General features: G+C 53.9%; 6 protein-coding genes across 6 annotated transcripts; 4 read left to right on the top strand and 2 right to left on the bottom strand.

Annotated features, from left to right (window-relative positions):
• Positions 1 to 1,538: 1,538 nt before the first annotated feature.
• BDP55DRAFT_727602 (acyltransferase family-domain-containing protein) lies at positions 1,539 to 3,205 on the top strand (the record flags this gene model as incomplete). Its single annotated transcript, XM_060579326.1, has 2 exons — positions 1,539 to 1,821; positions 1,881 to 3,205. The coding sequence occupies 2 exons, from the start codon at positions 1,539 to 1,541 to the stop codon at positions 3,203 to 3,205; spliced, it is 1,608 nt and encodes a 535-aa protein (XP_060430802.1).
• Positions 3,206 to 6,015: 2,810 nt separating this feature from the next.
• Positions 6,016 to 7,371, top strand: BDP55DRAFT_532261 (uncharacterized protein; the record flags this gene model as incomplete). The annotated part of the gene is made up of 1 exon (XM_060567853.1): positions 6,016 to 7,371. A coding segment is annotated over one exon (1,356 nt), but the record flags the coding sequence as incomplete, so codon positions are not given.
• Positions 7,372 to 11,553: 4,182 nt separating this feature from the next.
• BDP55DRAFT_727600 (cAMP phosphodiesterase class-II) lies at positions 11,554 to 13,575 on the top strand (the record flags this gene model as incomplete). The annotated part of the gene is made up of 2 exons (XM_060579325.1): positions 11,554 to 11,619; positions 12,067 to 13,575. 2 exons carry the CDS (start codon positions 11,554 to 11,556, stop codon positions 13,573 to 13,575), a joined length of 1,575 nt encoding a protein of 524 aa, XP_060430800.1.
• A 375-nt stretch (positions 13,576 to 13,950) lies between these two features.
• Positions 13,951 to 14,916, bottom strand: BDP55DRAFT_550243 (nitrilotriacetate monooxygenase component B; the record flags this gene model as incomplete). Its single annotated transcript, XM_060569004.1, has 2 exons — positions 13,951 to 14,088; positions 14,164 to 14,916. The coding sequence occupies 2 exons, from the start codon at positions 14,914 to 14,916 to the stop codon at positions 13,951 to 13,953; spliced, it is 891 nt and encodes a 296-aa protein (XP_060430799.1).
• Positions 14,917 to 18,941: 4,025 nt separating this feature from the next.
• BDP55DRAFT_693090 (metallo-beta-lactamase superfamily protein) lies at positions 18,942 to 21,440 on the top strand (the record flags this gene model as incomplete). The annotated part of the gene is made up of 1 exon (XM_060577189.1): positions 18,942 to 21,440. The coding sequence occupies one exon, from the start codon at positions 18,942 to 18,944 to the stop codon at positions 21,438 to 21,440; it is 2,499 nt and encodes an 832-aa protein (XP_060430798.1).
• A 2,006-nt stretch (positions 21,441 to 23,446) lies between these two features.
• On the bottom strand, positions 23,447 to 24,821 carry BDP55DRAFT_532076 (cellulase; the record flags this gene model as incomplete). The annotated part of the gene is made up of 5 exons (XM_060567851.1): positions 23,447 to 23,719; positions 23,790 to 24,403; positions 24,467 to 24,581; positions 24,648 to 24,689; positions 24,768 to 24,821. Coding segments are annotated over 5 exons (1,098 nt in total), but the record flags the coding sequence as incomplete, so codon positions are not given.
• Between the last annotated feature and the right edge of the window lie 2,020 nt (positions 24,822 to 26,841).

Below are 26,841 nucleotides of genomic sequence, written 5' to 3'. Positions count from 1 at the left end.
CACACACTTGCGGCACCCACCAGGTGCACAGCGACAAATCAATGGCCAGAAATGGATGATCGGAAGACATAGGCCAGAACACCAAGGCAAAGTAAAGTGAGTTAAATCTGTCGGTCTGCATACAGGGACCACATTAGACCGTTCCGACACTCCAGAGCTTGCTTGACCCAGTGGAGTTCTCCAGCAATGCAATATCCGCCCATGATTGTCTGGCTGCCACGGCTGCTAGCCTGATGAATAAGCTTCCAGTTTTCCAGCTGGCGGGTCCAAATTCGGGGAAAAGCAAGGCCGATAATTGATACGTTACCGGTCGGATGAGGGCGAAGGTCCCTGAATGCTGTCATCAGAAAGATTCTCGTCGCCATAACTTGGTCGTATGATGAGTCCAGGTTGATGATTCGCTGCTTCTGGTACTCAGGTAGTTAAGTCCTTTCTCTTTTGTTGGGGATTACTTGAGAAGTTGAGATTCAGATGTAGAAGCTATCTTCGAAAGATACAAAACCTCCGCGGATGTGGCTGGACCAGCCGGCCAGGTGTGGCGCACCATGGCTGTGGCTTAAGCCCCAGCCCACTTCTACTTCTAGCGGGCCAAGCCTGCGACCTTCTCTCACTTCCTCCAATCATTACACTTCAGTCACTATCAATATATTCAGATTGTCCCCTTCCACAATGGATAACATGAGTATGATGAGCTACAATGATTCTCTGGGCTCAGTCCGACTATCCAGCACGGATAAGTCAGTGCAACCGGCAGCCCACTAATCACACGTTAAAGATCGACCGCACCACCGTTTCAAGGCCGCTTACGGATGCTGCGCAAACCTACTAGGCGCAGTTAACTCACATCAGACGACGGGAGATTTCCAAATTACTCGGTACCTGCCGAGTATCGTAGAAGTTTTGCAGGGACCAAGATGGCTGGAAACATTTCAAAGAACAGATTATATCCAGTCTCAACCCAGGATACCGCGCGTTGTTCAACATTTGTGGGCAATACGTAAGCCTCTACCAGGTGTTGACCTCGTACCCTCTACTATTACCAACATGGATTCTACTTCAAGCACATCAGTGACAACACCTTCCAAACAGTGCAAAGGTCAAATCCCAAGACTTCGGTTCGACGAATGAGAGCACCTCGTGCCTCGCGATTAGACTTTCTAGGGGTCATCTGAACTCGTCTGCCTCCGGATCACCTCGAACTCTGCTGATCATGAAACGCCTCCCCGAGTTACCGCATCTGGAATGCGCGTGTTTCTCACCGGACGAGTAAAACATGGTGGGGATACGTACTCCAGGAATCCCATCACACTTAGACGCCGGGCAGCTCGGTCTCGTCCCTTTAAGTGGTGACTTACACCCAAACCTTGGTCTGCTGCATTAGCTCTCGGGCAACCCTTCCGCGCTCTTGCAACATCTACTTACGTCGCTCATCTTCATTAGAAATCACACAGGCCCAGTGTGGCAAGTTCATATTTCTTTGCTCATCTATCTAGCTTCGAGTTCGATATAGTTCAAACCGAGCTCGACTACGTGTGGCTATGTTGCCCTCATTTCTTCGAGCAAACAACGACTCTGACGGTGCGGACGGCCGGCATGCGTACGCTCCGCTGGGAAGTTTCGACTCGAGCAAAGAATACAAACCCTCAGTCGATGAAGCAGAGGACAATTCAGTATTAGAAGCAGAAGACTCATTACTTCCCATCAACACGCGGCGTCAAGATGCCTGGAGAAGAGTCTCGAGAGCTGCCTCTTTCCTGGTCCCCAGTTTCCTAGGACCAAAAGAAGACAAAGCAAAGCCACTTCGCTCTACGGCTTGGCTAGGTAAGAAGGACTGCCTATACTCATCAACCCCGCGTGCTCAGGCTAACATGCTGCCAAAGACGGCTTGCGAGGCATTGCAGCGCTATGTGTTGTGTTCGTCCACTGCGGTCTGGTGTGGTTTTCGTGGGACATCCAACTAGCATGGACTCCGAACCCGTCTCGACGATGGTGGCTATACCAACTGCCTATCCTACGCCTCGTCGTCTCAGGCCTCGCCCCCGTCTCCGTCTTCTTCGTCGTGTCCGGCTACACAATATCGCACCGCGTTCTGACGCTGGCTCGCCGGGGAGAGTTCGAAAAAGCAGGCTCGGCCATCGCGTCGTCCGTCTTCCGCCGCCACACTCGGCTCTTCCTCCCAGCCGCTGTGGTCAGTTTCGTTGTCGCTATCATGACTTGGCTCAACCTGTTCCCCGACCAGGGGCTGCCCGGCGTGGCTTACCCGACGAGGGTGCCACCGCACTTTGATTCTCTATGGGACCAACTACGGCACTACCTAATGGCCGAGGCCATGACCACCGACCCCATCGGCCAACCTCATGTCCGTGCCGATTCCGACATACCGGAACCTATATACGACCCCCACCTCTGGACAATTCCGCTCGAATTTATCAGCTCCATGGTGGTATTCATGTTCCTGACGGCCTTCACCAGAGTACACAACAGGGTCAGGATGTTCTTCGCGCTCAGCCTGGCGATCTACCTTGAATGGTTGTACGTCTATTTTGGCATGTTCCTGTTCCTCAGCGGCATGTTCTTGTGCGATCTGCATCTCGAACTCGAGGAAAGGCAATGGCGGTGGCCAGGCTCCCGCTCTGAAGCACAGCACCGGGGCACATCACCCTTGGATGGGGTTGCACATCGAACGCCGAAGCAAGGCAGCCTGTCTCATCGCGTTCTTGGACGGGGCGTAGGGATCGCATCATTCATGATCTCGCTGTGGTTGCTCAGCATGCCCGAAGACATGGAGCAGGCAGCGCAGGCACCCGGCTACGTGATCCTAGTATCCTGGGTTCCAGCAAGATTTCAAGAGTGCCTCGTGATACCAGTCGGTGCAGTGCTGACGGTTCTCGTCGTCGACCACGCCACATTCCTACAAATTCTCTTCACCAACCGTTTCTCTCAGTATATGGGAAAGATCTCATTTTCGCTGTACATGATCCATGGTCCCCTCCTATACTCATTAGGCTTGGTCCTGGGCCGATGGACTGTTGGTCTTGTCGGTGGCGGAGACTCTGAGATATCTTACCTATTTGCCATCTTGTTGGCATTCATGCTATGGGCGCCAGCGGCGATATATCTTGCCGATCTCACTACTACCTTTGTAGACGCGAAGGCAATAGAGTTCTCCAGGTGGGCATACGGGATGCTGTTGAGAGAAGAATGATCGATGTTTGATCAGAGACCTGCTTGGTCTAGAATCGAATAAACCTGGCCGTGCCGGCCTACCTTAATTCAATCACTCGCTCCCGCTCGAGTTATCATTGGCTCGGTTAAATATCCCGATGGACTGAGGTAGGAGGAAGGAGCAGGGGTTCGTTCCTTCCCTCCAACGGCGTCTAGAACGCACGGCCCAAGATCGGGCTGCGGGGCCCTCCTATTCGTCGCCGACCTTTTTTGGCCAACGTCCTACACGTTTATTCAAGCGGAACCAAATTAAATTTTCTTTCATCCTTCAACCTTACATTGCGACATGTTCATCAGTCGTTTGCCATCCCACCTAGGCTGACGCCTCCGCGTGAAGCTGGGAATCGAGAGTGGCATGCGGACAGAATAGTCAAGGCAGCCGTTGGCTTCTAGCCGGTGCTGTCACGCTCATTCGCAAGCAATGTGGAATGCAGCCACACCTTCCTCGAAACGCGAGGCGGTAGACATCCTCTCCATTCACGGACCCAGATGTTCTTTCATCCCCTGGTGCTTCATTCACCGGACGGCATGGTATGACCAATGGTTAGGCGAAAGACGCCTTGGAGCATCGTTTACCGCCCTCATTCGAGGATCGTCGAGCTCGCACGACCATGGGTTCGTTCCCGGGCGAGGCTACGGCCGAAACGACGCGACAACAGAGGGGCCTGTCGAGGTTGACACCACGGGATGTCGACTTCTCGACATGCGACGCGGGACACTTGCGACCCTAGCCCGTCGGAAGTCGACGGCGCGCTGTCAATCTCGCTGTGCCTTGCTAATCTAGACAGGCAGCTTGAGGTGAATCATCTCATGATCCATCCAACCTAGTCAAGTGGTATGTCAAAACAATTTTCATTTTCACCCTCAATCCATCAAATGATGAGACAAGCATTTATTCACAGACCTGTTCGGAATTTACTGTCGAGGAACAAGCAATTACTCCTGATACCAAATCCATTTCAAACCATTTCTTCGGCATCTTGATCATGCTTCAGTCGCTGACGAAAATCCAGACAGGTATCTGTGCATAGCACAAAACTGGGCTGACCTCGGTCGAGTCCAAGAATGCCATTATCGAAGAACAAGAGAAGCCTATCTATTGTTCTCTTATAGCCAAGCCCCTGGTCTATTTCCGCCGACGTCTTGTTCTAGCAATGATTCCTTCTCTTCGCACTTTGTCCGTACCAATCAAGTATCTATAATAGCAATATCAACCTTTGTCAGCCAGACAATTCTCAAACACTTCGAACAATGTCGCCTCCCCGCGTTCCCGTTGTCTATCACTGAGCTTCCTTATGCACGTCCTTCTTCATTGACCTCGAGACTGCTCTGCCACTGTGGAAGGGATGGCTACCATAGCCATGCATATATATCGTGTTGTGCGCCCACCCTCCCCAGCATCCTTACTCTCCCCGACCTCGGACTACCTAGACATTCGATTCGTTTTCACTTTTGCGCCGTATATACTCACTTTTAACTACAGACAAGCTCAACTACGGATCGTTCAAGTACAGAGATTCAACTACAAGAAACATTAGATCTGATTTCATTCTCGAAGAGGACTGCAGGAAAAGTTGAGCAATAATTGACGAACAGCACCGCAGACTTCCAGCCGGGACTTGCTACAACACTTTCGGAGATATAATGGCCACGATGCGGTCCACCCCGGTGATGGACAAGTTCAGCCCTGACCAGCTCCCGGGAACCCTCTGTAACGACTCCAGCGACTCCTACGATGACGTAGACTCCTTTTTCAACTTCGACGACGCTTGCGTCGAAGGGCCGGTCCCCGAAGTCGAAAAGGTGACCACGCAGATCCCAGAGACTGCCATCGAGGAGGCGATAATATCACAGGTCTCCGAGAGCCAAATCTCAGACGGCTCGCTCTTTGGAGGTAAAGGCGACACCCACAATGGTTCCCTACCCAATTTCGAGCAAGAAGAGGTTAAGCCCGCGCAGGTCGCGACGATAAATCCCAACGTCCTTTTCATCACACTACTAGGAACACCACCACCGCTTAAGCAAGAGCAGCGCCAATTAACACCTCCCACCACCACAGACGACATACCCCCCGTGCTATCAAGCATAGAGCCAACAGAGTTAAAACAAGAATTCAGGCCAGAGTTCCAGCAGGATTTCCAGCAAGACTTCAAGCAAGAACCTACACCCTTCGCTAGTGACCAAAATCTCCAGGCCCTCTTCGACGAATTCGAAGGCTCCATTGCCGAAGCTCTCCAGCTTCCCACCGCGGCCCCGACTCCGGTCCCAGAAGAAGCACTATGCATTGGCACATCATGGCCCTCTCCCCCGCCGAGCGTCCCATGGCCCCGCTTCGACGGTCTCGAGTCCAGTGGTGACACCAGATGGGACCTCCATTGCGACTCGGCTGCGGGGCTTGGCGGTGGCGGTGGTGGTTATGGTGAAGATCTCTTTGCATCCCCTCCTCCTCCCGACATGTTTGCCCCCCAACGACCGTGCGGTGACCGCCCGTCTTCTGCACTCGGAGACGCCCGCGAAGTCTTTGACCTCGACACCTCTGGCTTTGACAGCTTTGGGGGGGAAACGACGTATGACGGCCTCGAATCCTTCAGCCCTGCCAGCGTCAAGCAAGATGGCCCCACCTTCGACGGCTTCGACTTCAGCAACATCAAACGGGAGCCCACCTCGACGATCTTCATTCATCCTTCACCAAAGACTAACGGCGATATCTCTACCGCCCCACCGCCGCCGCAATCTCAACGCCATCTGACCTCAAAATCCGACTTGAACCCCTTGTTCCCCGATGTGGCACCCGCTTCGGCCGGTCAAGTCCCTTTCAACTACGACGACGACTCGGTAAACTTCCTTTATTCCCTCCCTCTATACACACCTCTGACCACTTCACAGTCCATCCCTCGCAGTGTCTCAGCTGCCACTCCCAGCGCCACCGCCACGACGAGACTGGTCCATCCCAAGCCCAGATCACCACCTTGTCCAGCCGACTTCATTAACCGCCACAGCTTATCAGGCGGACCGGCAGATGTGAATCCCTACAATATCCTCAATAGACAGGGCGTCTTTAAAGCCAGCGCCCCTATCCCCTCATTATACCTTACTCCCGCTCACACTCCATCCAGAGACCTCACAACCCCCGTCGTGAATGGAAAGATCCTCAAGCGCATCCCCAAGCCCGCCAAGGCCAAGGACGTGGACGCATCAGACTGGTATGACTCCCTCCACGAGGCGCCTGCCCCCTGGGGCGGGCACGACCACACAAAGCCCATGTTCCAATACAACAAAGAGGGCGAGCTACAGCCGCATCTGCGCTTCACCCGTGAGCAGATCCTGTACTACATCAGGGAGCGGAAGCAGCGAGGTCTCCCGCTAACCCTGTGGATCCAAAACGTCCCTCACGGCTGCAAGACGCGAGTGGGCGACGACAGACTACGCGCGTGCCGCTGGTCAGGCTGCCCGGCCTACAAGGGCACCATCCTAAAGGGCTTCTGGCGCGTCTGCTTCGACGAGCGGCCCGAAACCTCGGGGAAGCAGCACGATCCGTATCACAATGCGGGCTACATGCACTTGTGGTGTATGGACCGTTGCTTTGATCTTCTCGAGATTGCCCAAGCATTTGACCTGAAGCCTGATACCCGCTACTTTGAAAAGGAAGAGCGCAACCCCATGGCCATGACCCGTGATCACGACGAGCTGGTGATGGAGTTTGAAGATTGGCGCACATCCCAGCAGGCCGCCTACGAAGAATGGCAAAGGTCATCAGAGACCAACAAGATGATGGGACTCCCCGTCCAGAACCGCCAGGTGGGCCGAGAAGCCAAGCTGTGGTACGTGCTGACGACCAAGCACCTGGCGCTGGAGACTCCAGTACGGAGCAACATGCGGAAGAAGAGAAACGGCATTTCCATTGATAAGCACAAGGGCGATCTCGACTGGTACGTCGAGAGAATCAACGAGAAAAAGGTTTCCAAAAAGGGGCACTCCGTCATCGAGGAGCTCGATAGTGACGACGAAGAGGGCAGACAGACTCCTGCGAGCAGGGCAGTCCGTCCGAGTATTGCTAAGAGAAAGCGCGAAGAATACGAGTTTGACGACAATGACAACGCCTCTCAGTGCCAGACTGCCACTTGGAACAAACGTGCGAAACAGTCGTGCTATTCGCCCGTTGAAAGACGTTGATCATTGATGCCTTTGTCTCTCTCTTTACCGGGTGGTGAAGAACCATGCGCCCCCAAAATCTTTGTAATTCTTGGCCACATTGGGATGTTTGTTTTCTGAACCGGAACAAGGGGCTTTGTTCACACGCATGCGGTCAACATAGGATTGATACCCCATATTAGATACAGATGCACCAAGAAGATGGGGAGGCGACGAGGAGAAGAGGAATGGCAACCTCGTTGGCAGCCTCAACGAATCAGAGATACAGACTTAGCTAGTATCCGTGTCAACATGATTAATAACAGATCTCTAACCCACGACTTGAGCGCATTTCTCGAGTGACAAGCGTGATTTCTGACTCACAATCCAGGCTCATGCCAAGGGTCCTGGAGCTGGGGCCGGCGCGGCCGCCATGCGACGGTTCCAAACGGTCGGGCGGCAGGTTGCGGCCTAGAGCACGCGCCCGCGCTAAGTGGCCTCAAATCGACCCCCGGAAGATGGGAAAGCTCGGACAAGTGCTGTTTACGGGTGCTAACAAGCGGGCGCGAAAAGGGCCGGATGAGATTTTGGTTCAAGAGCCATGGTTTGGGGCACTTTAGTTGCGGAGCCCTCAACATAAGAGAGTTTCGATTAAGAGAAGCGGAATGGAGGGGCCGCAGAATGAACTGGGGATGACCGGAAGCGGTGACATGGTGTGGATGACGATTGTTGCTTGGAGGATGGAGACACGGGCAACGAATTGGCAACGCCGTGTACCGCACAAAGTATCCCGGTCTCTGTAGACGGGCAGAAGCTGAACATACTCCAGAGAGACATACGAAGAAAGGGCAGGTCGGCCAAGGTGGAAGCGGGCCGTAGTGTTGGTGCGAATGAATCGTAGCTCTCGCGGCCCCGCGGGTAGTAATCGTTGGCGTGCGAAAGCGCGGCGAGGCCGAGGGGAGTAGGGGCGCTAGTCCTGAAAAGAGATGCTACGATGCAGGAGGGTGCCGCGCAAGTAAGATGGTATGGAGTGGTATCGTCTCAACAGAGCCGCTGGCTCGATTCCTATTGAACGGCTTATGGACCTCGTGCTCCTCTGTCCTCTGGATGTAAGGCAGGGCTGAGGGGGAGAACGGGGAGGGCACATCGCTACGTGCGCGTTGGCGGGGGCGGAAAGTCGAAGCAGAAGAGCCTGGCGGCTGAAAGAGCTGTCTATCTGTGGTGTGTAAGGTCTGTCAGTCAATGCTGGGAGATGGGACAATGTGAGGGTGTTGACCACAAGTGAAAGTACAAATAGAAAGGCGAGCTACTCGCAGTCGTAGTTGCAGTCATAGCTTGTTCTTGTCTGCCCATCCCTGTGAAAAGAGAGTCGACTTGGAGTAGTGTTCTCGACGAATTCGATGAGGCAGTTTTGACTCAGACATTGAGTAAAGTAAATCTTGACTGACTTATTATTACCTTGTTTCCCCCCTTCTTCCATCGTTCCATTTTTGTTCTGCGGCTTGACAGTTTGCGACAAAAGGCAAAAGCCAGTTATGGTTTATCGCATTGGTATCCTGAATACGTCCAACGGGTAGCACGGCGGTGGAAGCCGTCGGAAAGAGGGTTCCAAGTGCCTGATTCGCTTCATCTCATTATCGAGCGCGAGAGGCAACTTGGGATTGTCTTGGTGCGGCATCGAAGCCCGCTCATCCCCGCGAGCAGTCGGCGATCGGACATCAGACGGCACAGAGCTGGAACACTGGGCTGAAGCTTAGCCCCGGATGGCATCGGGTGATCTTCGACACCGTCTTGGATGGGTACTTGCGAACATTCGACAAGCATAAAATTCGAAAGCCGAAATAGGATTTGGCAGCATTGGCCGAAAAGGGCGTTGTTGGCATCACGAAAATAGCTAGGGGAGCATCTGGGCTGCAATTGAGTTTGTGGTGACGAAAGAGAAAGAGAAAGGCAGATGCGCAGCCGAAGGGCAAGATTGAATTTGGAAAGCCAACGAGCGAGAATTGATGCGACGACACCCAAAGACTAAGAAATCTCACGACACGTCGACACCACGTTGCGCAGAGTAGAGAGTTTGCGAGGAAGGTGCTTGTCACGTTGCGCAACGAGTTGCAACTTCCTGTTGAAATTGGAAAGTACCTCACGGACTGAGGAAACTACCAAAAGAACGAACCTTCCTATCTTTCCTTACCTCACTTGCCTTCAACTACGCCTTGGAGGTTTGAGTAGGTACCTTAGGACTGGAAGGTCCCGTCCGTCTACAGATACCTACCTAAGGTATCTTGGCCCGATATCCGATCCGATATCTTTTGGGAAGTCACAGCCGGAAAGTTGGAGTATCACTGTCAACGTGCTTTCCTCCTTTTTGATTATTGATTCCATACTTGGGGAAGGTTGGGTACCTTGAGGGAGAGAAAACAGACAACAAGCAGAAGGAGCAGCACAGAGATCGTGCACGAGCCAAGTGAGCACCTACCTCACCCGGCCTCCAAGTACTTTGCTGTGCAGGAGTAAGGTGCCTCTACTGCAGGTGCGGGCAGCGGCACAAGAGAGTTGTTACCGCAACAGAGTTCTGTTCCTTCCCAGCAAGCAGGAGCGAATCACCAGATTGACTTGCAGGAGGCAGGAGCAGAAAGTAAGAGCTGCTCTGTCATCACATCACGTCTGGGATTGGTACTTACGAATGCTCGTTATTGAGGTGGTGTTTGTGGTATCACTTCCCGCGCATCCCGACAACGCTCAGCAAGCACACAGCTCCTGCTGTCTGTGAGAGAGAAGTTGCTGTCGCAAGCATTTGGTGGCCCAACTCCACGCTTCCTCCGCACTTTCCACCACCTCACCTCCAAAAGTCATCATCCCTCCATCCCTCCCCCCAAAACCCTCCACCTGGGCATCCATCCCACCCTCCACCTGGGCATCCATCCCACCCAACACCACCACCCACCCTTGACTCCCTGAGTCCCTGACCCGTCCACGTTCCTCATTGTCACTGCATGCTGCACGCCGCACGCCGCACTCTGCACACTGCAGCTGCACCCGACCGAGGTCGCTTACGCTCACTCTCTCGCACATCGCATCGCATTCGCAGCTGCAACTCAACTGCATCGCGCACCGCGCACCGCGTTGGCTTGCCCTTCTGTCGTCACGTCAAAGCAACTTGGTCTGGACTCTTTTCGTCTCCCATCTATTCGATCCTGAACAATCCCAAAAAGCAACAAGGCCATTCAAAACCACCCTGGCCATCGGACTTAAACACCACCCGACCGCTACCATCCGCACCGATCCATTCCCACGCGCGCACTATCCATACGGATACCAAAGACAAGACCCGACCAGCTTGCTCCAGCTCCAGCTCACAAAGCTCTCCACTCTCCAATTAATACCGTACAGAAGCACCGCCGGCTGGGGCACCAGTCAAACCCACCCATCCCGGGAGCCACGACGTCGGCCTTCGGAGAAGCCGTCCATCTCATCTCGAGATCCATCCGCGTCCCTTTTTTTTCTTTCTTTTTTCTCTTTCCCTCTCTGGCCTTTGCTGTGGGGGGAACACCGCCAAAAGGGAACCTTGAAAGAGACAAGATCCAGAAACCGCAAAGGGGGTGGTGGGCGCAAACATCAGACCTGACGAAAGCCCCAGCCCTGTTTCGTTCCGACCGACCACCATCAAGATCGCAAAACTGTGTCTTTCTCCTGTCCATCGTCTACCGTATTCTTTCTTTCAACCTTCTTACATACTTCTTCTCCCGGCAACCTTACGCCCGTCATTGCGTCTCGGCGCACCTCACCATCCAATCCGCCAAGCTTACCGAGTACCTACTCGTATCTTATTGCCGACCTACCTTGCCTACCTAGACGCCGAACCAACCACTCACCGACGATCTCACTCACATTGCAGATTCCAGATCTGTCAGCCCCTGCAAACCAACCATCAAATCCCACCGGAGCGCGCGTCTGCACACTGCGACTGATCGCATCTTCCCCACCGGCTCAGAACGAAGACCGCCGCTGCGTCGCATGCCAATTCTATCTGCCGTGCCGTTCCGTCTTGTCTGCCACAGACCCTATTACCTCATCGTGGCATTGGCTGCCCGTCTAGGCGGGGTGGTGGTTCTGTAGAGGCGGCATTGGGAGGAATCCTAATTCTATCAACTCTCTCCGCGTCTAATTCTTTCGTCTTGCATCAGCACCTAGTCCGTTATGGAGGACACAAATGGGGAGAAGTCGGAGAATTCCCGTCGGCCGGCCTTGCAGGTCATTGTCCTGGTACGTTCCACTCTCATATCTTTGATGCGCCTCACTGCCGACTTCCAAAGTCGCAGATCGCGCGTGTCCTCTTTCACATCCCCGAGGCTTGCTGGGCCCCGACGTATCGAGTGTCTCTCATGAAGGGAGAAAAAGTCCCCCACGAGATCATCTCGACCCGGCCCCCCGGTGCATCCTCTTGTCGTTCATGCAGTCGACTTTTTCGGGTTGCGCCAACCGCACCAAATGGGAAATTCATGCTGCAAAGCGCCTCAACCCCTGGAACCTTTGCAAGTGCAGCAGCCTTGGGTGAGGGAGAATCGGCAGTTCTTCTTCAACGCTTTGCGCATGCGATCAGGACTGCAGATACATCTTTCAATGCGACCGAGTGACCTGTCGCTTCTTGGGCCGGGATCCCCTCAAAGAGTGCCCCATCATGTCCGCACCTCCGCTAACCCAATTTCCTAGGGTGCTGGCGGCGGTCCCCAGGAATCCAATACTACCGCTCTCTTGGTCCGCTCAGTTGCCTCGGGGTGGACAAAAGGCTCCATTATCGCCGTGGATGCCGGTGTTCATCTCTCCGCTATTACACGCATTCTTGAAGAAACGGCACCTCCAGGCCTCGGCACCCAGCTTCCGCTCCCCCACACCCTTGCCTCCGGGCCATTTGCAGGCCTGCAGCTTACACCAAATAACCAGTTGGAGGTCGCAACAGGCGCAGTGTACCCAACGGGCATCGCCTCCTTCATCACACGCTCTCTCGTCGACACTTATGTGATTACTCATCCTCACCTCGATCACATATCCGGCTTCGTCGTGAACACAGCAGGTCTTACCAGGCCAAAGCGCCTTGCCGCATTGCCCTCAACGATCAACGCCCTCAAAACCCACATCTTCAACAATGTGATTTGGCCCAACTTGTCTGACGAAAGTAATGGGGCGGGCTTGGTCACATATACTCGGCTTGTCGAAGGAGGGTCCCCAGCCATTGGTGATGGCGAATCCAAAGGATATCTAGAGGTTGCGGATCGCCTTGCCATCAAGGCGTTTTCCGTTTCACACGGTCACTGCATCGAGAGACACCCACATCGTGGCTCAACCTCTTCCACTGCAACACCCCTCCGATACCCTTCTGTCGATGCCGCATCCATGGCATCACCCCGCATACTACCATACGGCCTGGCTTCAAGCACCGCGCCTATCCCTCGAGCACCATCGGTTGCCCCGGAGCCGCAGGCTAGTGTATGCGTTTACGACTCTTCGGCTTACTTCATTCTCGACATGGCTACTAATCTAGAGATACTCATCTTTGGAGACGTCGAGCCGGATTCCATGTCACTCTCTCCTCGCAATCAAACGATTTGGGAGGAAGCCGCACCGAAGATTGTAGCTGGCCAACTCGCTGCCATTTTCATCGAATGCTCATACGACGACTCGCACTCTGATGATCGCTTATTTGGTCATCTGAAGCCCCGTTATGTGATGGAAGAGATGCACGCACTAGCTCAGGCTGTTGAGGAGGCGCGAGGAGACGCTCATGCCTCCCGGAAGCGGAAGCGTGTAGCAGAACCCGACACAATACCACGACGACGAACAGGAGGCGCCTTTTCGCGCCTTACCAGTGGCGACGAGTCCCCAATCAGCCCCAAATCCGTGGCCAAGCGTGCTGTGTCTGCAGACATTGGCCACGTACCGCCACTGCCACCGGCCGCTACATCGGTAGAGAGCCCACATCTGACAACTCCTACACAAGAATTGTCTCTGCGTGAGATTGAGGGATGGAGCGAGACGGAGGATGGGCACTCCAAGGGCCTACCTCTAAAGGGTATTAAAGTTGTCATCATCCACGTCAAGGACCGCCCGGATGGAAGGGACCAAGGAAAATTAATTTTGCAAGAACTTGAGGCATACGAAGACGATGCCCAACTGGGGTGCGAGTTTATTGTCTCACACGCGGGGCAGAGTCTCTACCTCTGAACTACTTTGGCTGGCGTTTGGGCGCAGGATGGCTTAGATGCTGAGTTCATGAAGATACGAATTGCATGAGGTTCTCACGATGAGGATGAGTGCGATGGGGTTATTTGGGAGTTTTCTATGGGGGAGACAAGTGGAGGCAAGGGTGCTCCGTATATATATCGTGTATTTACGTGCACCATCTGTCGCATTCTATATATCCAGCGGCGGCCGTGATGTAGACGGCGGCCGAGTCTTCTTTGATTGCCACCTAATTTCTATATATTATATCTCGGGGCCGTATGCGCATTGCCATGTTGTGGAGTCTCTGTGATACCACCTTTATCTGGATAAACATGTGTGCGTGTTGGTTGTTGAAAGAAATTCCGCCATGAGTCTCTATTGCTCGCTCTTCTTGAGCTTCTCGTAGCCTTCCTCACCACCAATGTTGCTATCCCAATCCGCTCTCGGGATCTCCAAAACCTCGGTGGTGCGGCCGTAGGTGATGCCTCCTAACCTGCTGACAGGGCGAAGTACCTAAGGTTATCAAGTCAGATTTGATGTTTTCCGTATAACCAAGAAGACGCACAGGTGAAAGTGGAAAAGACTTACAGTAGGATCAACAATGTTCTTCTGCTCATTGATAGCATCCTCCCTCACCCAAAAGTTGACACCCTCAATAAACGCAGTAACACCGCTCTTCTTCCCCGGCGTAGCGCGCGAATCCCACTCCTTTACAAAGTCCAGCTTTCCCTCGACGCTGAAGACGGCCTCCTTGACGCGCGCGGCTTTCACGTGCTTGCAGTCGTGCACGGGCGTCAAACCGCTGACGTCCCATTCTGATTTCCCATAGGGCGCGTTGACGGAGGTGGAGTTTGCGGCCTCGAGGAAGCCCTCGGAGATGATGTTGATGACGCACTCTTTACTCTCCAACAAGCACTTTAGCGAATCTTTCGGCTTCTCGATGGAGGCGGCAAAGCCGACTACAAACATTGGCGGGTCGTGGTTCACCATGTTGAAGTAGCTAAAGGGCGCGAGGTTTGTTACCGTGCCGTCTGGGGAGCGGGTGGAGAGGAAGGCGATGGGGCGCGGGGTGATTGCCGAGATGAGGAGTTTGTAGTTGAAGCCTGCTGGGCGGCCTTCGGCGTGGGGGTCGATTGCTACGTGTGGTGTTGAGAGGCCTGGTTGGCCTAGGGGGTTTGCGCCGGAGCCGAAGGTCCAGGAGGGGGAGATTGTTTTGGTGAAGGTGATTTGGGCGTCGGTGTTGAAGGGGGGCCGGGTGGATTCTACGGATTTGAAGTCTGGGTGGGGGTTATGGGTTGCTTGGGTGCCGCCGGCGAATTTGGAGTTGTTTTGGGACGTCATTGTGAGGGTCCTGGAGGGTGTTTTTGTCGTGATGCTGCTGATGGTTGGTGTGGGGTTGCAGAAGGGGATCGTGGGTGCGAGACGGAGGACGGCGGTGCGGGATGGCATGGTGGGAGTGAGGTTGCGGGTTGCGCGAGTCTTTATATCGTCGGGATCACGGAACGGGAGTGGAGGAGGGGGGGCAGCCAAATATGCGATTGCGGGATGCGGGAATCCACTTTGACTTGTCTTTTGACGGGGGAGATGGACGTGAGAGCTTTGAGTTTGTCTCCCCTTTCTTTGGCCTGTCTACCTTACTCGCTCAAACTTGCGGCATGTTGCTTACGGATGCTTGCTTTGCTAGCTTACCTGACCTTGCCGTAAGGCACACCTTGAGCCGGACCCCTTCTCGGATGGTGGAGTAGATGCCGAGGGGGACGGGGTGGGGTGACGTGGAGGTGTCGCCCAATTCACGCTGACAATTCCATACAAATTCACAACTTTTGGAGGGGCAGCAGTTGGAGGGGAGGAGGGGTAACGCGCAGGGATCGGGGGGTGCTCCTTGTCCTGATGATGCAATTGACTTGTAGTTGGACCCCCCAATACTCCTGAAGTTGGGGTCGTCGCTAGATGCATTACCCGGGAAAGATTTTTGACTGGTTGATGATATTTGGAAACCATTTAACGTCGCTTCCCGGCTCTTTTCTCAAGAACGCCAGTGAATCGGATTTGTGGTCATTGACGAATTACAAATTGGCAATTATCGTTCCGCGTGCTGGGATTTGGAGCACGGAGGAGACTCGGGGGATGGAATTCGGAACTCGGAAGGGTCTTGGGACGTGAACGGGTGTTTGCATGTGGAGAGCAAAAGTGACAAAGACTTGGCTTGCCTTGAACCGTGTGGAGGAAGTCCATGCTTCATTTGAGGTACGAGCTCCGGGGTGCTGATAAGATATGCTTATCGAGATAAGCTTCTTTGTCAGCTGTCAGGCACACTCTCCTCATGTGCAAATAAGGTATACTGGTATTCAACACGGAACCTTCAGTCGCACTTTCGTAGAGGAGATATAACCATTCTGGGTATAAGTACGTGGTACCTGTGCGTAGACGAGCCAGACATGGTCCGATGTCCCGACTCCAGAGAATGCAAAACATTACAGTCTCTTTCCATGTCCATGGAGTGATTCGCGATGGTTGATCGACCTTTGAAGAATTTCAAAGCACCTAATTTCGAGTTTGGAACTCTGAGCCCTAACCACTGAGCAACACTATTTGGTTCTGTCTCTTATCTCTTGGGCGCACAGGTACTGGGCTTTTTGTTGTTGAGGGCTGGCTGTAGCGCGCATGCGCATCTGCTCTGAGATGAAAGTGTCTCAACGGCTGAGCGCGGGGGTAGGGAGCACGGGAGATGCCAAGCGACGGTGTGCAAGACATTCTCCTTAAGACATGGACTCGATGGCAAACCCATACGGATACTTCTCAGTTGAGATTTGCGTTGAGAGGCGAGGAAGTAGAGACAAAAAGATTCCTTGCTGAACGGTGTTGGTTATGCTGATCAACCATCAAGAGAAGCTCCGTGGGGGGACGGAAAGCCTCCTTTGATGCTCAGGTATTCGGCTATCCTCTCATTTAGGTACTCACCCACTCACCGTGTCCCTGGTGTGTAAGCAATGCAAGTTGCTTTCCCCCGCCATTCCCACCGACACGGCGCGTGGCATGGCGGCCCTCCTCCGCAGCGGGCATTGGCTTTGTTTCGCATGCAAGGACGCACTGCGGCGGTCGATGGAATGCCTCCGGGTGTTTGGCCACGCCTGTGCAGGAATGGCACGCTGCTCTCTCTTACGCATAGGTTGGTACTCTGATCTGCGTGGGAGCAGGTATGTGCGACCTCAACAAGCCGAGCGTGCGTGCAGATGTAGTCTGGGTCAGAGTGAGATATATATATCTCGATGGGACCGCCCTCAATCAACCTTCGCAACAAAAAGTCGAGAGAAGAGGTTCTTCAGAGTCCACACCATCAAGAGGAAAAGGCACCTTAAACAATCTTAGCCGTCAAAACTCAATTCATCACATCATGAGCGCAATCCGCTCCTCGTCATCAGCCCTTCTCCTCCTCGGAGGCGTCGCAACACTCCCCGGCGCCGCTTCAGTCCGAAGCCAGTTCCCGCAACGGAGCAGCACCACACTCTCCACCACCGCGGCAGAGCAAGCTGAGCTGGGGTACATGCAGCAACCTCTAGGCCCCGCCAGCAGCGGCCGAACGACGACACAACAGACCCACACGGCGAAGCGCAGCGGTGCTTCAGGTCTTGGATGGCAAGCTACACAAGCATTATGACTGCCCCGGACGGCGGCGCAGGTTGTTACCATGTCGACGATCCAGGCAGTACGTCCGCGGGGGAATGACGGTGGTGCGGCGGCGGCGGCGGCGGCGGGGTTCCGGTATAAGTCTGCGAAGGAGGTTGTGGCTGTTGTTCTGGGGCGCAACCAGCAGTATCAGAAGTACTCATCCTTACGGCCTGTGACTAGAGATTGAAAAGTGGTTGATTGGAACGATGACTGGATAAGAATGCGGTATTTGGTGGATGAAAATTTGCAGCTCAGGGACGAAGGGAATTAGGCGTTCTAGGGGGATCATTTGGTCAAAGAAGGCAACATTTGGGGGAAAAATTGAATATCCAGCCACCGAGACCAGATCTTGACTGGCACTATCTCATGGAGTTGGAACTACCTTGTTGATGGGATCAACGGTTCGGGGCTTAGAATAGATGGGAAAATGGGAATGGGATTCACGATATCCATGTTGCCTAAGGGCACACACTTCATGCTCTGTCGCATTATGTAATCATATCGGAGATTTCGTCGAAGAATCACGTGTATCTGATAAGCTCTTATCGGCAAAGGGTCCTTTCTGTGGAAAGGTTTTTTGGCCGACTGCAGTCACTCCCCGTCGCCGCAACAGTCACCAGTTCCAGCCAGTCAAGTCTGTCTCTTTTTTTTTTTTCGTAGCTGCACGTTGCCCTTCTCCGATGTGTTGATATCCACCAGTTAATTTTTTTGGTCGCCCGTTTCCCTTTTGTGAGCCTTTTCTGCGCTCCCCACACTCCTTCAACTTCATGTACCGCCCGTATACCCAAAGGCATGTGGCGCAAACATTGAATAATCGTTTCCCATACACCTCGCTGTTCCCCCGGAAAGGATCAGCCAGAGCTTTGCCATCTCCATTCCTCGTCTCCACTCGACTGTCCTACCACAGCAGATCCAACAAGAAGACTTCAGATCCCTCTGCCGACGCCTTTGAGTCAAAGTTCGAGGACAAGTTTGAGTCCAAGTTCAAGTCGAAGATTGTCGATTCGCGGCAGGCAAAGACTGGTTTCATCAATAATAAACACGAAGCCAAGCGTCGATTACTGAACAGGGACGCCCCGCTCGCCACCTCGAATCGTTCCAAGACACCGTCCGCCGCATTTGCTCGACGAGAGACCGACTATTTTCCCAGAGAGGCCGAGTCCTTTGGAAGAGACGTAGAACCATTTCGCAGAGACGAGCCATTTCGAAGAAGCACAGAACGCTTCGGCAGAGACGAGCCTTTCCGCAGAGACAACAGAGACGAACCCTTTCGCAGGAATAGAGAACGCTTCCATAGAGACGAGCCCTTTCGCCGCGACGAGAAGCCTTTCCGCAGAGACCAGTCCTCCCGCCGAGACGAAGAGCCCTTCAGCAGAGAACGTCGCAGAGATAGCGAGCCCTTTCAGCAAAAATACGCTCTGTGTACAAACAAACGCGGCACACGTCCACTGCCCACGGCAGATTTCTTGGCCTCAATCGTAGGGCACAAACATCCCGGTGGTGTCGCCAGGAGAAGCGTCGTCCGTGGTGATCCAGAATCGTTCCCCAACAAACGGGTATTCTGCCTACCGGCTAATTGGAACAAGGTCTCGGCGGAAATTAAAGACTCTTGGATCTACTGCGCCGACTTGATTCAGGGGCCAGAGACGAAAGAGACAGAGGATACAAAGCCAGGAGAGGTTGCAGTCCGTGCCGCCATGACGAACTACGTCCAGATCGCGGCGACGCCGACGGCGGATACGGGCTCGGCCCTGATGCTGCACTTTGACCAGCGCCGCTACCTCTTTGGCAACATTGCGGAGGGAACACAGCGAGCGTTGAGCCAACGTAAAGTGAGTTTGGGCAAGTTGGAGGTCATGTTCATATCGGGCGCGACCATTCAGCAGAACACTGGCGGTATGATTGGCATGATGCTTACGGTTGCGGATGTTCTCGACGGTAGCAGGAGAGAGGTGCACGAGAGGAACCAGGCGAGAAAGGGCACGGGAAAGAAATTGATCGCGCCCAAGGGTCCCGACCGAATTGAGATCCACGGTGCCCAGAACCTCGCATACTCCGTCGCAACAGCGAGAGGGTTCGTGTTCAGGAAGGGACTTCCGATTCGCGCCGTTGAGCTGTATGAGGATCCGAGAATCGCCGACCCCGACGCCACCATTCCTGACTGGCAGGACGAGCTCATTCAAGTCTGGAAGGTTCCCATCGCTTCCGATCATGTCAACAAGTCCCGTAAGAGAAGCCACGAGGTCATGACGGCGGAAGATGAAGGCCTATCGAACCCGGCTGGCGCTGTTTCCGCAGAGGAGCAGGCTCTCATTGATCGGGAAGCGATCCAGGGTATCGTCGAGAGCATGTTCAACTCCAGCTGGACCATGGACAAGTTGTACGAGACGAAGCTTTCCCAGGTCAACCTCCCCGCCACCATCTTTGTTAGAGAGGACGGCAACATCAAGAAGTACGAAGGCCCCATGCCAGGCGGCGACGAACCAGTGCCCGACCTTGACGTACTTGTACGCTACCCTTGGCCGGCGGCCACGGTTGACAAATTGCCCGCCGCCTCCATCTCGAACAATGCCGTGACCTATATCGTCAAGAACAAGGGTCGAAGAGGCAAGTTCAACGCGGCTGCCGCAAGGGAGCTGGGTGTAAAGCCCACTGACAACAAAAAACTCACCGACGGCGTATCTGTCGAGGGCAAGGATGGCATTACAGTGACTCCCGAGATGGTCCTCGAGGCGCCGATCAAGCCTCAGGGCTTTACAGTCATCGATATCGCAGACGCATCCTACATCGACTCGTTCCTCGGTAGATCAGAATGGCAAAACGCCAACTTGATGGATGGCGTACGAGTCTTCAACTGGATTCTTGGGCCGACCGTCATCGACGATCCGAGAATCCAAAAGTTCATGAAGGAACGACCGGACGTCAAGCATCTCGTCATGTCTACCGACACTAGTCCTAACATGCTGGCGTTGGAATCGTACGCCATCCTCCACGGCTACTTGAGACAGATCGACCCTGATCGCTTCCCGGAACTTGCCTACAACAACAAGGTCCGGGACCTTTCGTATATCGGCCCCAACGTGGAGACTGCTCGCGTCGGCATGAAGGCGAAGCTGTCACCTGTTTACGAGCTCGTCGAGGATGAGATCGTGCCCCCGATCTTCAAATTCAAGGGCCACAGTATGGACCAGGGTGTTATAAAGCTTGCCAAGGAAGCCGCGGACAAGATCAAGGAGCCTGCGTTCCTCAAGGAGATTGAGGAGATTGAGCACGATATCCCTAATCGCGACACAGAAATCATCCCTCTCGGCACTGGATCTGCTGTACCATCAAAGTACCGCAACGTCTCGGCGACTCTGGTCCGGATACCGCAGTACGGCAACTACCTCTTTGACTGCGGCGAAAACACCCTCGGCCAGCTTCAACGAACATTCGGGGCCAAAGAAACAAACAAAATCCTCCAGGAGACCCGCTGCATCTTCATCAGCCACATGCACGCCGACCACCACCTCGGAACCGCACGATTCCTGCGCGCCTGGAACGAAGCCACCATCAACCTCTCTCCCCAGCCCCACCTCGGTCTCATCGGCCCTGGCGCTATGCAGTACTTCCTGATGGAGTACAGCCGCATCGAGCCCATCGCCTTCGGACGCATCAAGATCATCAGAAAGGGCCACTTCTACCCCCACGACGAAGGTCACCTCCCCGCCGGCTGCCCAACACGCCTCGCCTCCGCCCAGCTCGTCCCCGTAAACCACTGCAAGGACGCCTACGCCGGCGTGTTGACCTGGCCCTCGGGCCTCAAGATCGCTTACTCTGGCGACTGCCGCCCCAGCAATCACTTCGTTAAGGCCGGCAAGGGCGCCACGCTGCTGATTCACGAGAGCACTTTCGACAATGACAAGAAGGGCGACGCGATTGCCAAGAAGCACAGCACGCTGGGCGAGGCCCTGAATGTGGCGAGCAACATGGGCGCGCGCCGCGTGCTGCTCACGCACTTTTCGCAGCGGTACGCCAAGCTGCCGCTTGTCGAGGATCGCAAGACGGATGATGGTGCTGATCAGGCTGTGTTGATGGCGTTTGATCAGATGAGGGTGAAGTTGGGCGAGTTCCGCCAGGCGCAGGCTTTCTTGCCTGCTATCAGTCGCTATGTGGAGTATGATGCCATGAGGCAGGACGGGGATGGGGATGAATAGATAAACACACACCACTCTCAACAGACTTGGACGAACGTGTCCTTTGACGTTCTCGTACCTCACTCTCACCAAGTTCCTATAGTGATGTAACGACGACTAGCTAGGTAAGCAAAAGTCAAGAGATCCATAGTGACAAAAGAGTTCGCCCCCCCGGTGCTGAACTGGGGGCTACATCTCTGGTGCTCATGCTGGGATTAGAACTCGGGTACTCGCTAAGCATGTCGTCGAGTAGGCTCGTTGGTGTGAATAATTGATTGTCGACCATTAACCGTTCCACTATCCACGCCACAGTTTGACCTGACCCCCCGGCCTAGGGGGCGCCTGCTGTGCTGGAGACAGGAATTGACTTGGAGAGGTATATGAGGGCTTCTCTTCTCGTGTATTCGTGTGCGTATTAGGGTGGTGGAAATTCAGAGGGTCTTGTCGGGGTTGAGGCAGGTACATCTCGTCGAGAATGAGTTTGGGAAGAAGCGATGGGACAGCGCGTTTCTGAGATCCCCACTTAATGCATCGTGACTTGGGACTTTGCCATGGGATTCTATAGAACTCGACCACGTGGTGCCAGCTCCCCCTAAGGTAAAGATCATAAGGTAGTGGAAGTAAGAGCTCAGGAGTTTAGACCTGTGGGCTCCGTTTGGTCTCTTGTTTCTCGGCTGCTAGACTAGTCAAAGTTGCTTTCCAATGATGAAGCAGGTATGTGTGTATTTCACTACCTTACTTAGCCCTCTTCTACTTCAAGGAGCTGTCTGAAAGAATGTTTGTCAGGAACATGAACAGATCATTACACACTAGGGGGTAATACAGCCACCGCGGCCTCTTCAATGGCTCGCTCCCAAGACTAAGGGTATCTGTCAATCATGTCGGTGACGGGCAAGACGATGAGGCTCACATGTAAACCACAAGCAAGACTTCTATCTCCACTTCCAAGCCCCCAGAGTCAGTTATAGAGTATTGAAGGTCTGGGGGATTTAGTGGTAATCCTTACTCTAGGGGAATGTCATTCCTAGCAATCATTTGTTTCACCATGACGGAAGCTCCCTCTTCGAGATGGTAGGGGATAGACTTGATTCGCGGTTACGTTGTGGTACACGACATGATGGTTACAGAAAGAAAGAGAAGGCAGAGTGTAAGCAAAGAAGATGAGGGAAAGAGACGGTTAGTGGGCTTCGGGTAGGATATCAAGGTACATCAGGTTTGTAAAGTATGCCCATGGCGAGCGCCACTGAGCAGAGAGGAAGCCATTACGGTTGCACAAAGACCATCCACACTCCACATCCCCTATAGCCCAACAAGTTGGAAGGTCTGTCGGGGTGGTTGCGAAACGTCACTCTTGGCCAAGTGGTTAAGAGTGTGACCTCATGACCACAGATCGCAAGCTGAAATCAATCTAAGACCTCGGCCCCCAGCGTCTGGCCAAGGCAGACATAATTTGCCATTTTGCCAGCCCGAGTCGTCTTTTTCTTTTGTGAAATTAGTGATCTTCTTTTTTTTCTATTTGCTAAGCCCCGTGATGCCAATGATTTGGATTTTACAGGAAGGAGACGACTGCCAGATGTTCTGCCGTTCTGCCATTCTGCCAGTTCGAATCTCCCTTTTGTCACTTTTCTTTTGGCCCTTGATGGCAGTTAGATGAATGTTTTTTTCTCTCTACTTGCTAACCTTTGCAACATCAATGACCCATTCTACATGAAGAAGGCCACTGCCAGACCGAATCCTAAGAGGCTATCGAGGCCTTTCAACCTTGACCCCGCCGCCGTCGGAAGAGACGGCGAGCTCGTCGTCGTAGTCGTCCCATTCCTACCACCTCTCGCTCCCGTTGCAGCGGGGGGTGTCGGCGTAGAAGGGTCCACCAACAGCGTACTCGGCATGCTCACAATTGTCGTCGGGGGTGCGATACCCTCCTCATCACCGCTGCTGCTAGGTTGCGGTGCCGCAGTCGGAGCCGAGTTAGGAGCTGTAGGTACAGCCGCCGACGCGGACGGGGTGGTAGCCGGGAGCTTCGTCGGCACCGAGGACGCGGCGGGCTGCGATGCTGCGAACGCCGATGATGAAGCCAGAGGCGTCGCGGGCGTCGAGACGTTCTGCTCCGTGTTGGCCCACGTGTCGAGGACGCACTGCTTCATGAGGTTGTTGTCGGTGTAGGTGTTGCCCGACTTCTTGGGCGTCAGGCTGAGGACGTAGTCGGTGCTGAAGCTGCCGGCCGCCCAGCCTACGAGGCCGATGAAGACGTCTGAGTTTTGGTTGATGAAGGTATTCTGGGCGCAGAAGCTTGTGAAGCACTGTTTTTTTCATCTGTTAGTCTGTGCCGTTCTCTCAACAAAAATGAGGAGAAGAAGATTGTTGGCTTACTGTAGCATCGCTCGAGGCGCCCGTCTCGCTGACCAGTCCCTTACGCCCCTTCGTCCTCAAGAACTCAGCGACTATCCTGAAACTCTCGATATTGTCCGTCGTGCAGGGCTTATGCGTGCCGCTGTTATCCTCATCAAGATACTTGTGCACATCAAGAATCAAATTGTCCGTCGTCCCATCGGGGTTCGTAATCGCGCTCAACGCCTCCGCGCTGCCACTGCTCACGAGGAACTCGGCCGAGTTGAAGTTCGTCCCCGGCAGCAGAATCATATGCGACGTCGCGCCAGCCCCGCGGATCGCCGTCACTACTTTCTGGCACGTCGCCGCCCAGAGCTTGACGTCGAGGTCGTGCGGCTCGTTCATGAGCTCAAAGACGACGTTGGCGTTGTCCTTGTACCTTGTCGCGAGCTGCGTCCATAGGGAGACGAACTGGTCGTCTGTCGGGCCGCCTTGGCCGATGATGCCGCCGTTCCAGCGGGCGAAATTGTGTATGTCGAGCATGCAGTGCGCGCCGGTCGCGAGGCACTTTTGCATTACTTGGTCGTATTTGCCAAAGTTGGCGGCGCTGAGTTGACCGCCTGCTTGGTTATTGACGAGGAACTGCCATCCGACGGCTGTTGTTTGGCTGTCAGTACTACGACTCTCGATGGGTAAGAGAGATTATGGTTTCAACTGACGCAGGCGGAACATGTTGAGCTTGTCGTTCTGGGCAAAGTGGTTCATCTGCCCTTCGCCATCGCCGCCCCCCAGTGAGCTGAGGGGCAGCTGGACTTTACCCAGTGGACAGCTTCCCTGGCATGAGGTCAGTCTTGTAGTCCTCGATGAGATGCAGACATTGTTAGAGGGGGCGGGACCTACATCAATCTCGCAACCAAAGTCGCCGCCTGAGATCGCTACTCCCTGTTAGGCAAAAAAAAGGTTAGACACATCGGTCTGAAGTTCTGTCGTAGATCATATGAGACTTGCCAAGAACTGCACCCTAGCGCATACTGCCGCCGTCAACCCCAAAAGTGTAAGTGTCTTCGACAACATATTCGATACCTAAGCGAATGAAAAAGAAGCGAAAGTGAGAATGATCTGGTGGTTGTAAAAAACAAGAAAAAGAAGGGACTCAATCCGAAGAATCGAAGAAAAAGTTGCGGTCCAAGAAGCGAAGGGCGGCACGAAGCAAACACGAAAGGGGGGCTCTGGTTGTAGGAAGGCCTGACAAGAAGGACCAAGAACCGTTTGTACATATGGCAGCGGGGAGCCGCATGACATATCTACTACCGGCAGGCCATCGACAATGCGACTTTGAAAAAGAGAGCGTCCAAGAATAGCAGTCAATCCTTGGGCTATATGACATGACACCAGCGAACAGGAGGGCGGGACCAAGAGGGTGAGATGTGGATTTCTCTTCTTCCCCATCATCCACAAACGGCCCAGCTGGGGAGGCACTGGGGGGCAGTGAACCTGCGAACAGCAAGTCAGCTGTGAGCAAATGTCCAGCCTGCCATCCGATGGTCGTTTCTGTGCGACAATATTCATGCGGCGAGCGCCACGAAGCCTGGTCAGACGAGGGCCTGCATCAGACGGTGGTAGTTTCATGTGCGGACACCAAGAGGCTCCCTAGGGTGATCCGCGTCCCGTTACCACCAGGATCCCAGACACGCGATCGCCGGGGTGGGTACTCCAGAATGCAGCCCATTATGTGTGGAAATCAAGCGATTGGGGAGAGGGCCGGGGTCAATATGATCCGGTACTACCGTACTCCAAAGTCCAAGTTGGGTCGTGAGCCTCAATGAGAGAAGGGGAAGGGGGGGGGGGATGGGATCAAGATGGGACGCACGGCCTCGGGAGCGAATGGGAAGGGGTTCTCGGGCTGACCGGGAGGCGGAGGGTCGGCGTTCCATTGCGTCGGTTTTCGATTGAATGAGGGCTTGGCTGAGGAAGATTGCTGCCAGTGTCGAGCCTGTATTAACAAACGGCGCAAGCCTCAAGACACGCCACAAGCTTCGGTAGGAAATCGTCAGTCTTAATGCAGGTCTTACGCAAGTATCACAGTGATCGGCCAAGTATCTTCGCGTTGAGGCCGTCGTACGTGGCGCCGGCGCGCCGTTGCGTAAGGTACTTATGTTTTGAGCAATAGGAAGTGCTCTGGTAACAGAACTGGCAGCTGCTTTTGTCTGTTGTCGGCCCAGAGTTGGTTCCAATGCCAGAACTATGCCATCTCCAGCCTGCCTAAGCTACTGATCCAGAAAAGAGTTTTGTTTGAACTTTGGCATGGATGAGAGACCCGGTTTCTGTTGTCAAACTATAGCCAAAAGCAGTACACCGGCGTTGGCCACTGGCAGTTGCCAACTGGCGCGAGAAGATCTGGGCCTAGAGCAAACACTGGCCATGCGCGTTAGAGGTCACTGCTTTTTATCACTTAGAATTCATGACAGAGATGCAACAAACACAACTCGGGCCGATGGTTCAGGTGTCTTAACTCGGGGTGTTGTTTGTCTGGTTGCCCCTCCGTCTGAGGTAACGTCGCACAGCAGCAATTATTGCACCATTTAAACGGCACCGTTGACCAACCTTTATTCTATCATGGATTCGTCTGCTTGTCAGCTTCGTATCTGGCAGAAGGCTAAAAATCTGAGGCCTGGCTCAAGCGCCATCCCTTGGATCCGGCGTCTTTTGGTGGACATCCAGGGACGGCCCCGGGATCCTTCGACAGAGCTTGCAAACTTTAGTGCGCCAGCACTGACAGAGGGTCAAAGAGATGTTACATTGTCGCGTATGATGTTCTTTTGTGAGTTGAACAGGAAGTGCGGCCGGTAAAAATTGAATGATCAGAGTCCTTACAGAGATTGTCGTGAAGAGAATTCGGCTTGTCTGACGGGTTTCCTATTCGCTAGGACAAGTAAGGGAGTGGTTTCTGGTAGGCCTGCCGCGTGTTCCAGGAACCCCTGAGAAGCTGACGGGGTAATCCACGCAAGTCCCATTGACGAGAACTCGAGTGTTGATGCAATGCTTGAGAGTCAGAGAGAAGACATCCGTTCATATTCAGCGGTGAACTGCATGA

Source organism: Colletotrichum godetiae, assembly GCF_030913485.1.
Source record: "Colletotrichum godetiae strain CBS 193.32 chromosome Unknown BDP55scaffold_16, whole genome shotgun sequence".
In the NCBI taxonomy this organism is placed as follows: Eukaryota; Fungi; Ascomycota; class Sordariomycetes; order Glomerellales; family Glomerellaceae; genus Colletotrichum; species Colletotrichum godetiae.
This window is presented reverse-complemented; position numbering and strand designations above follow the sequence as displayed.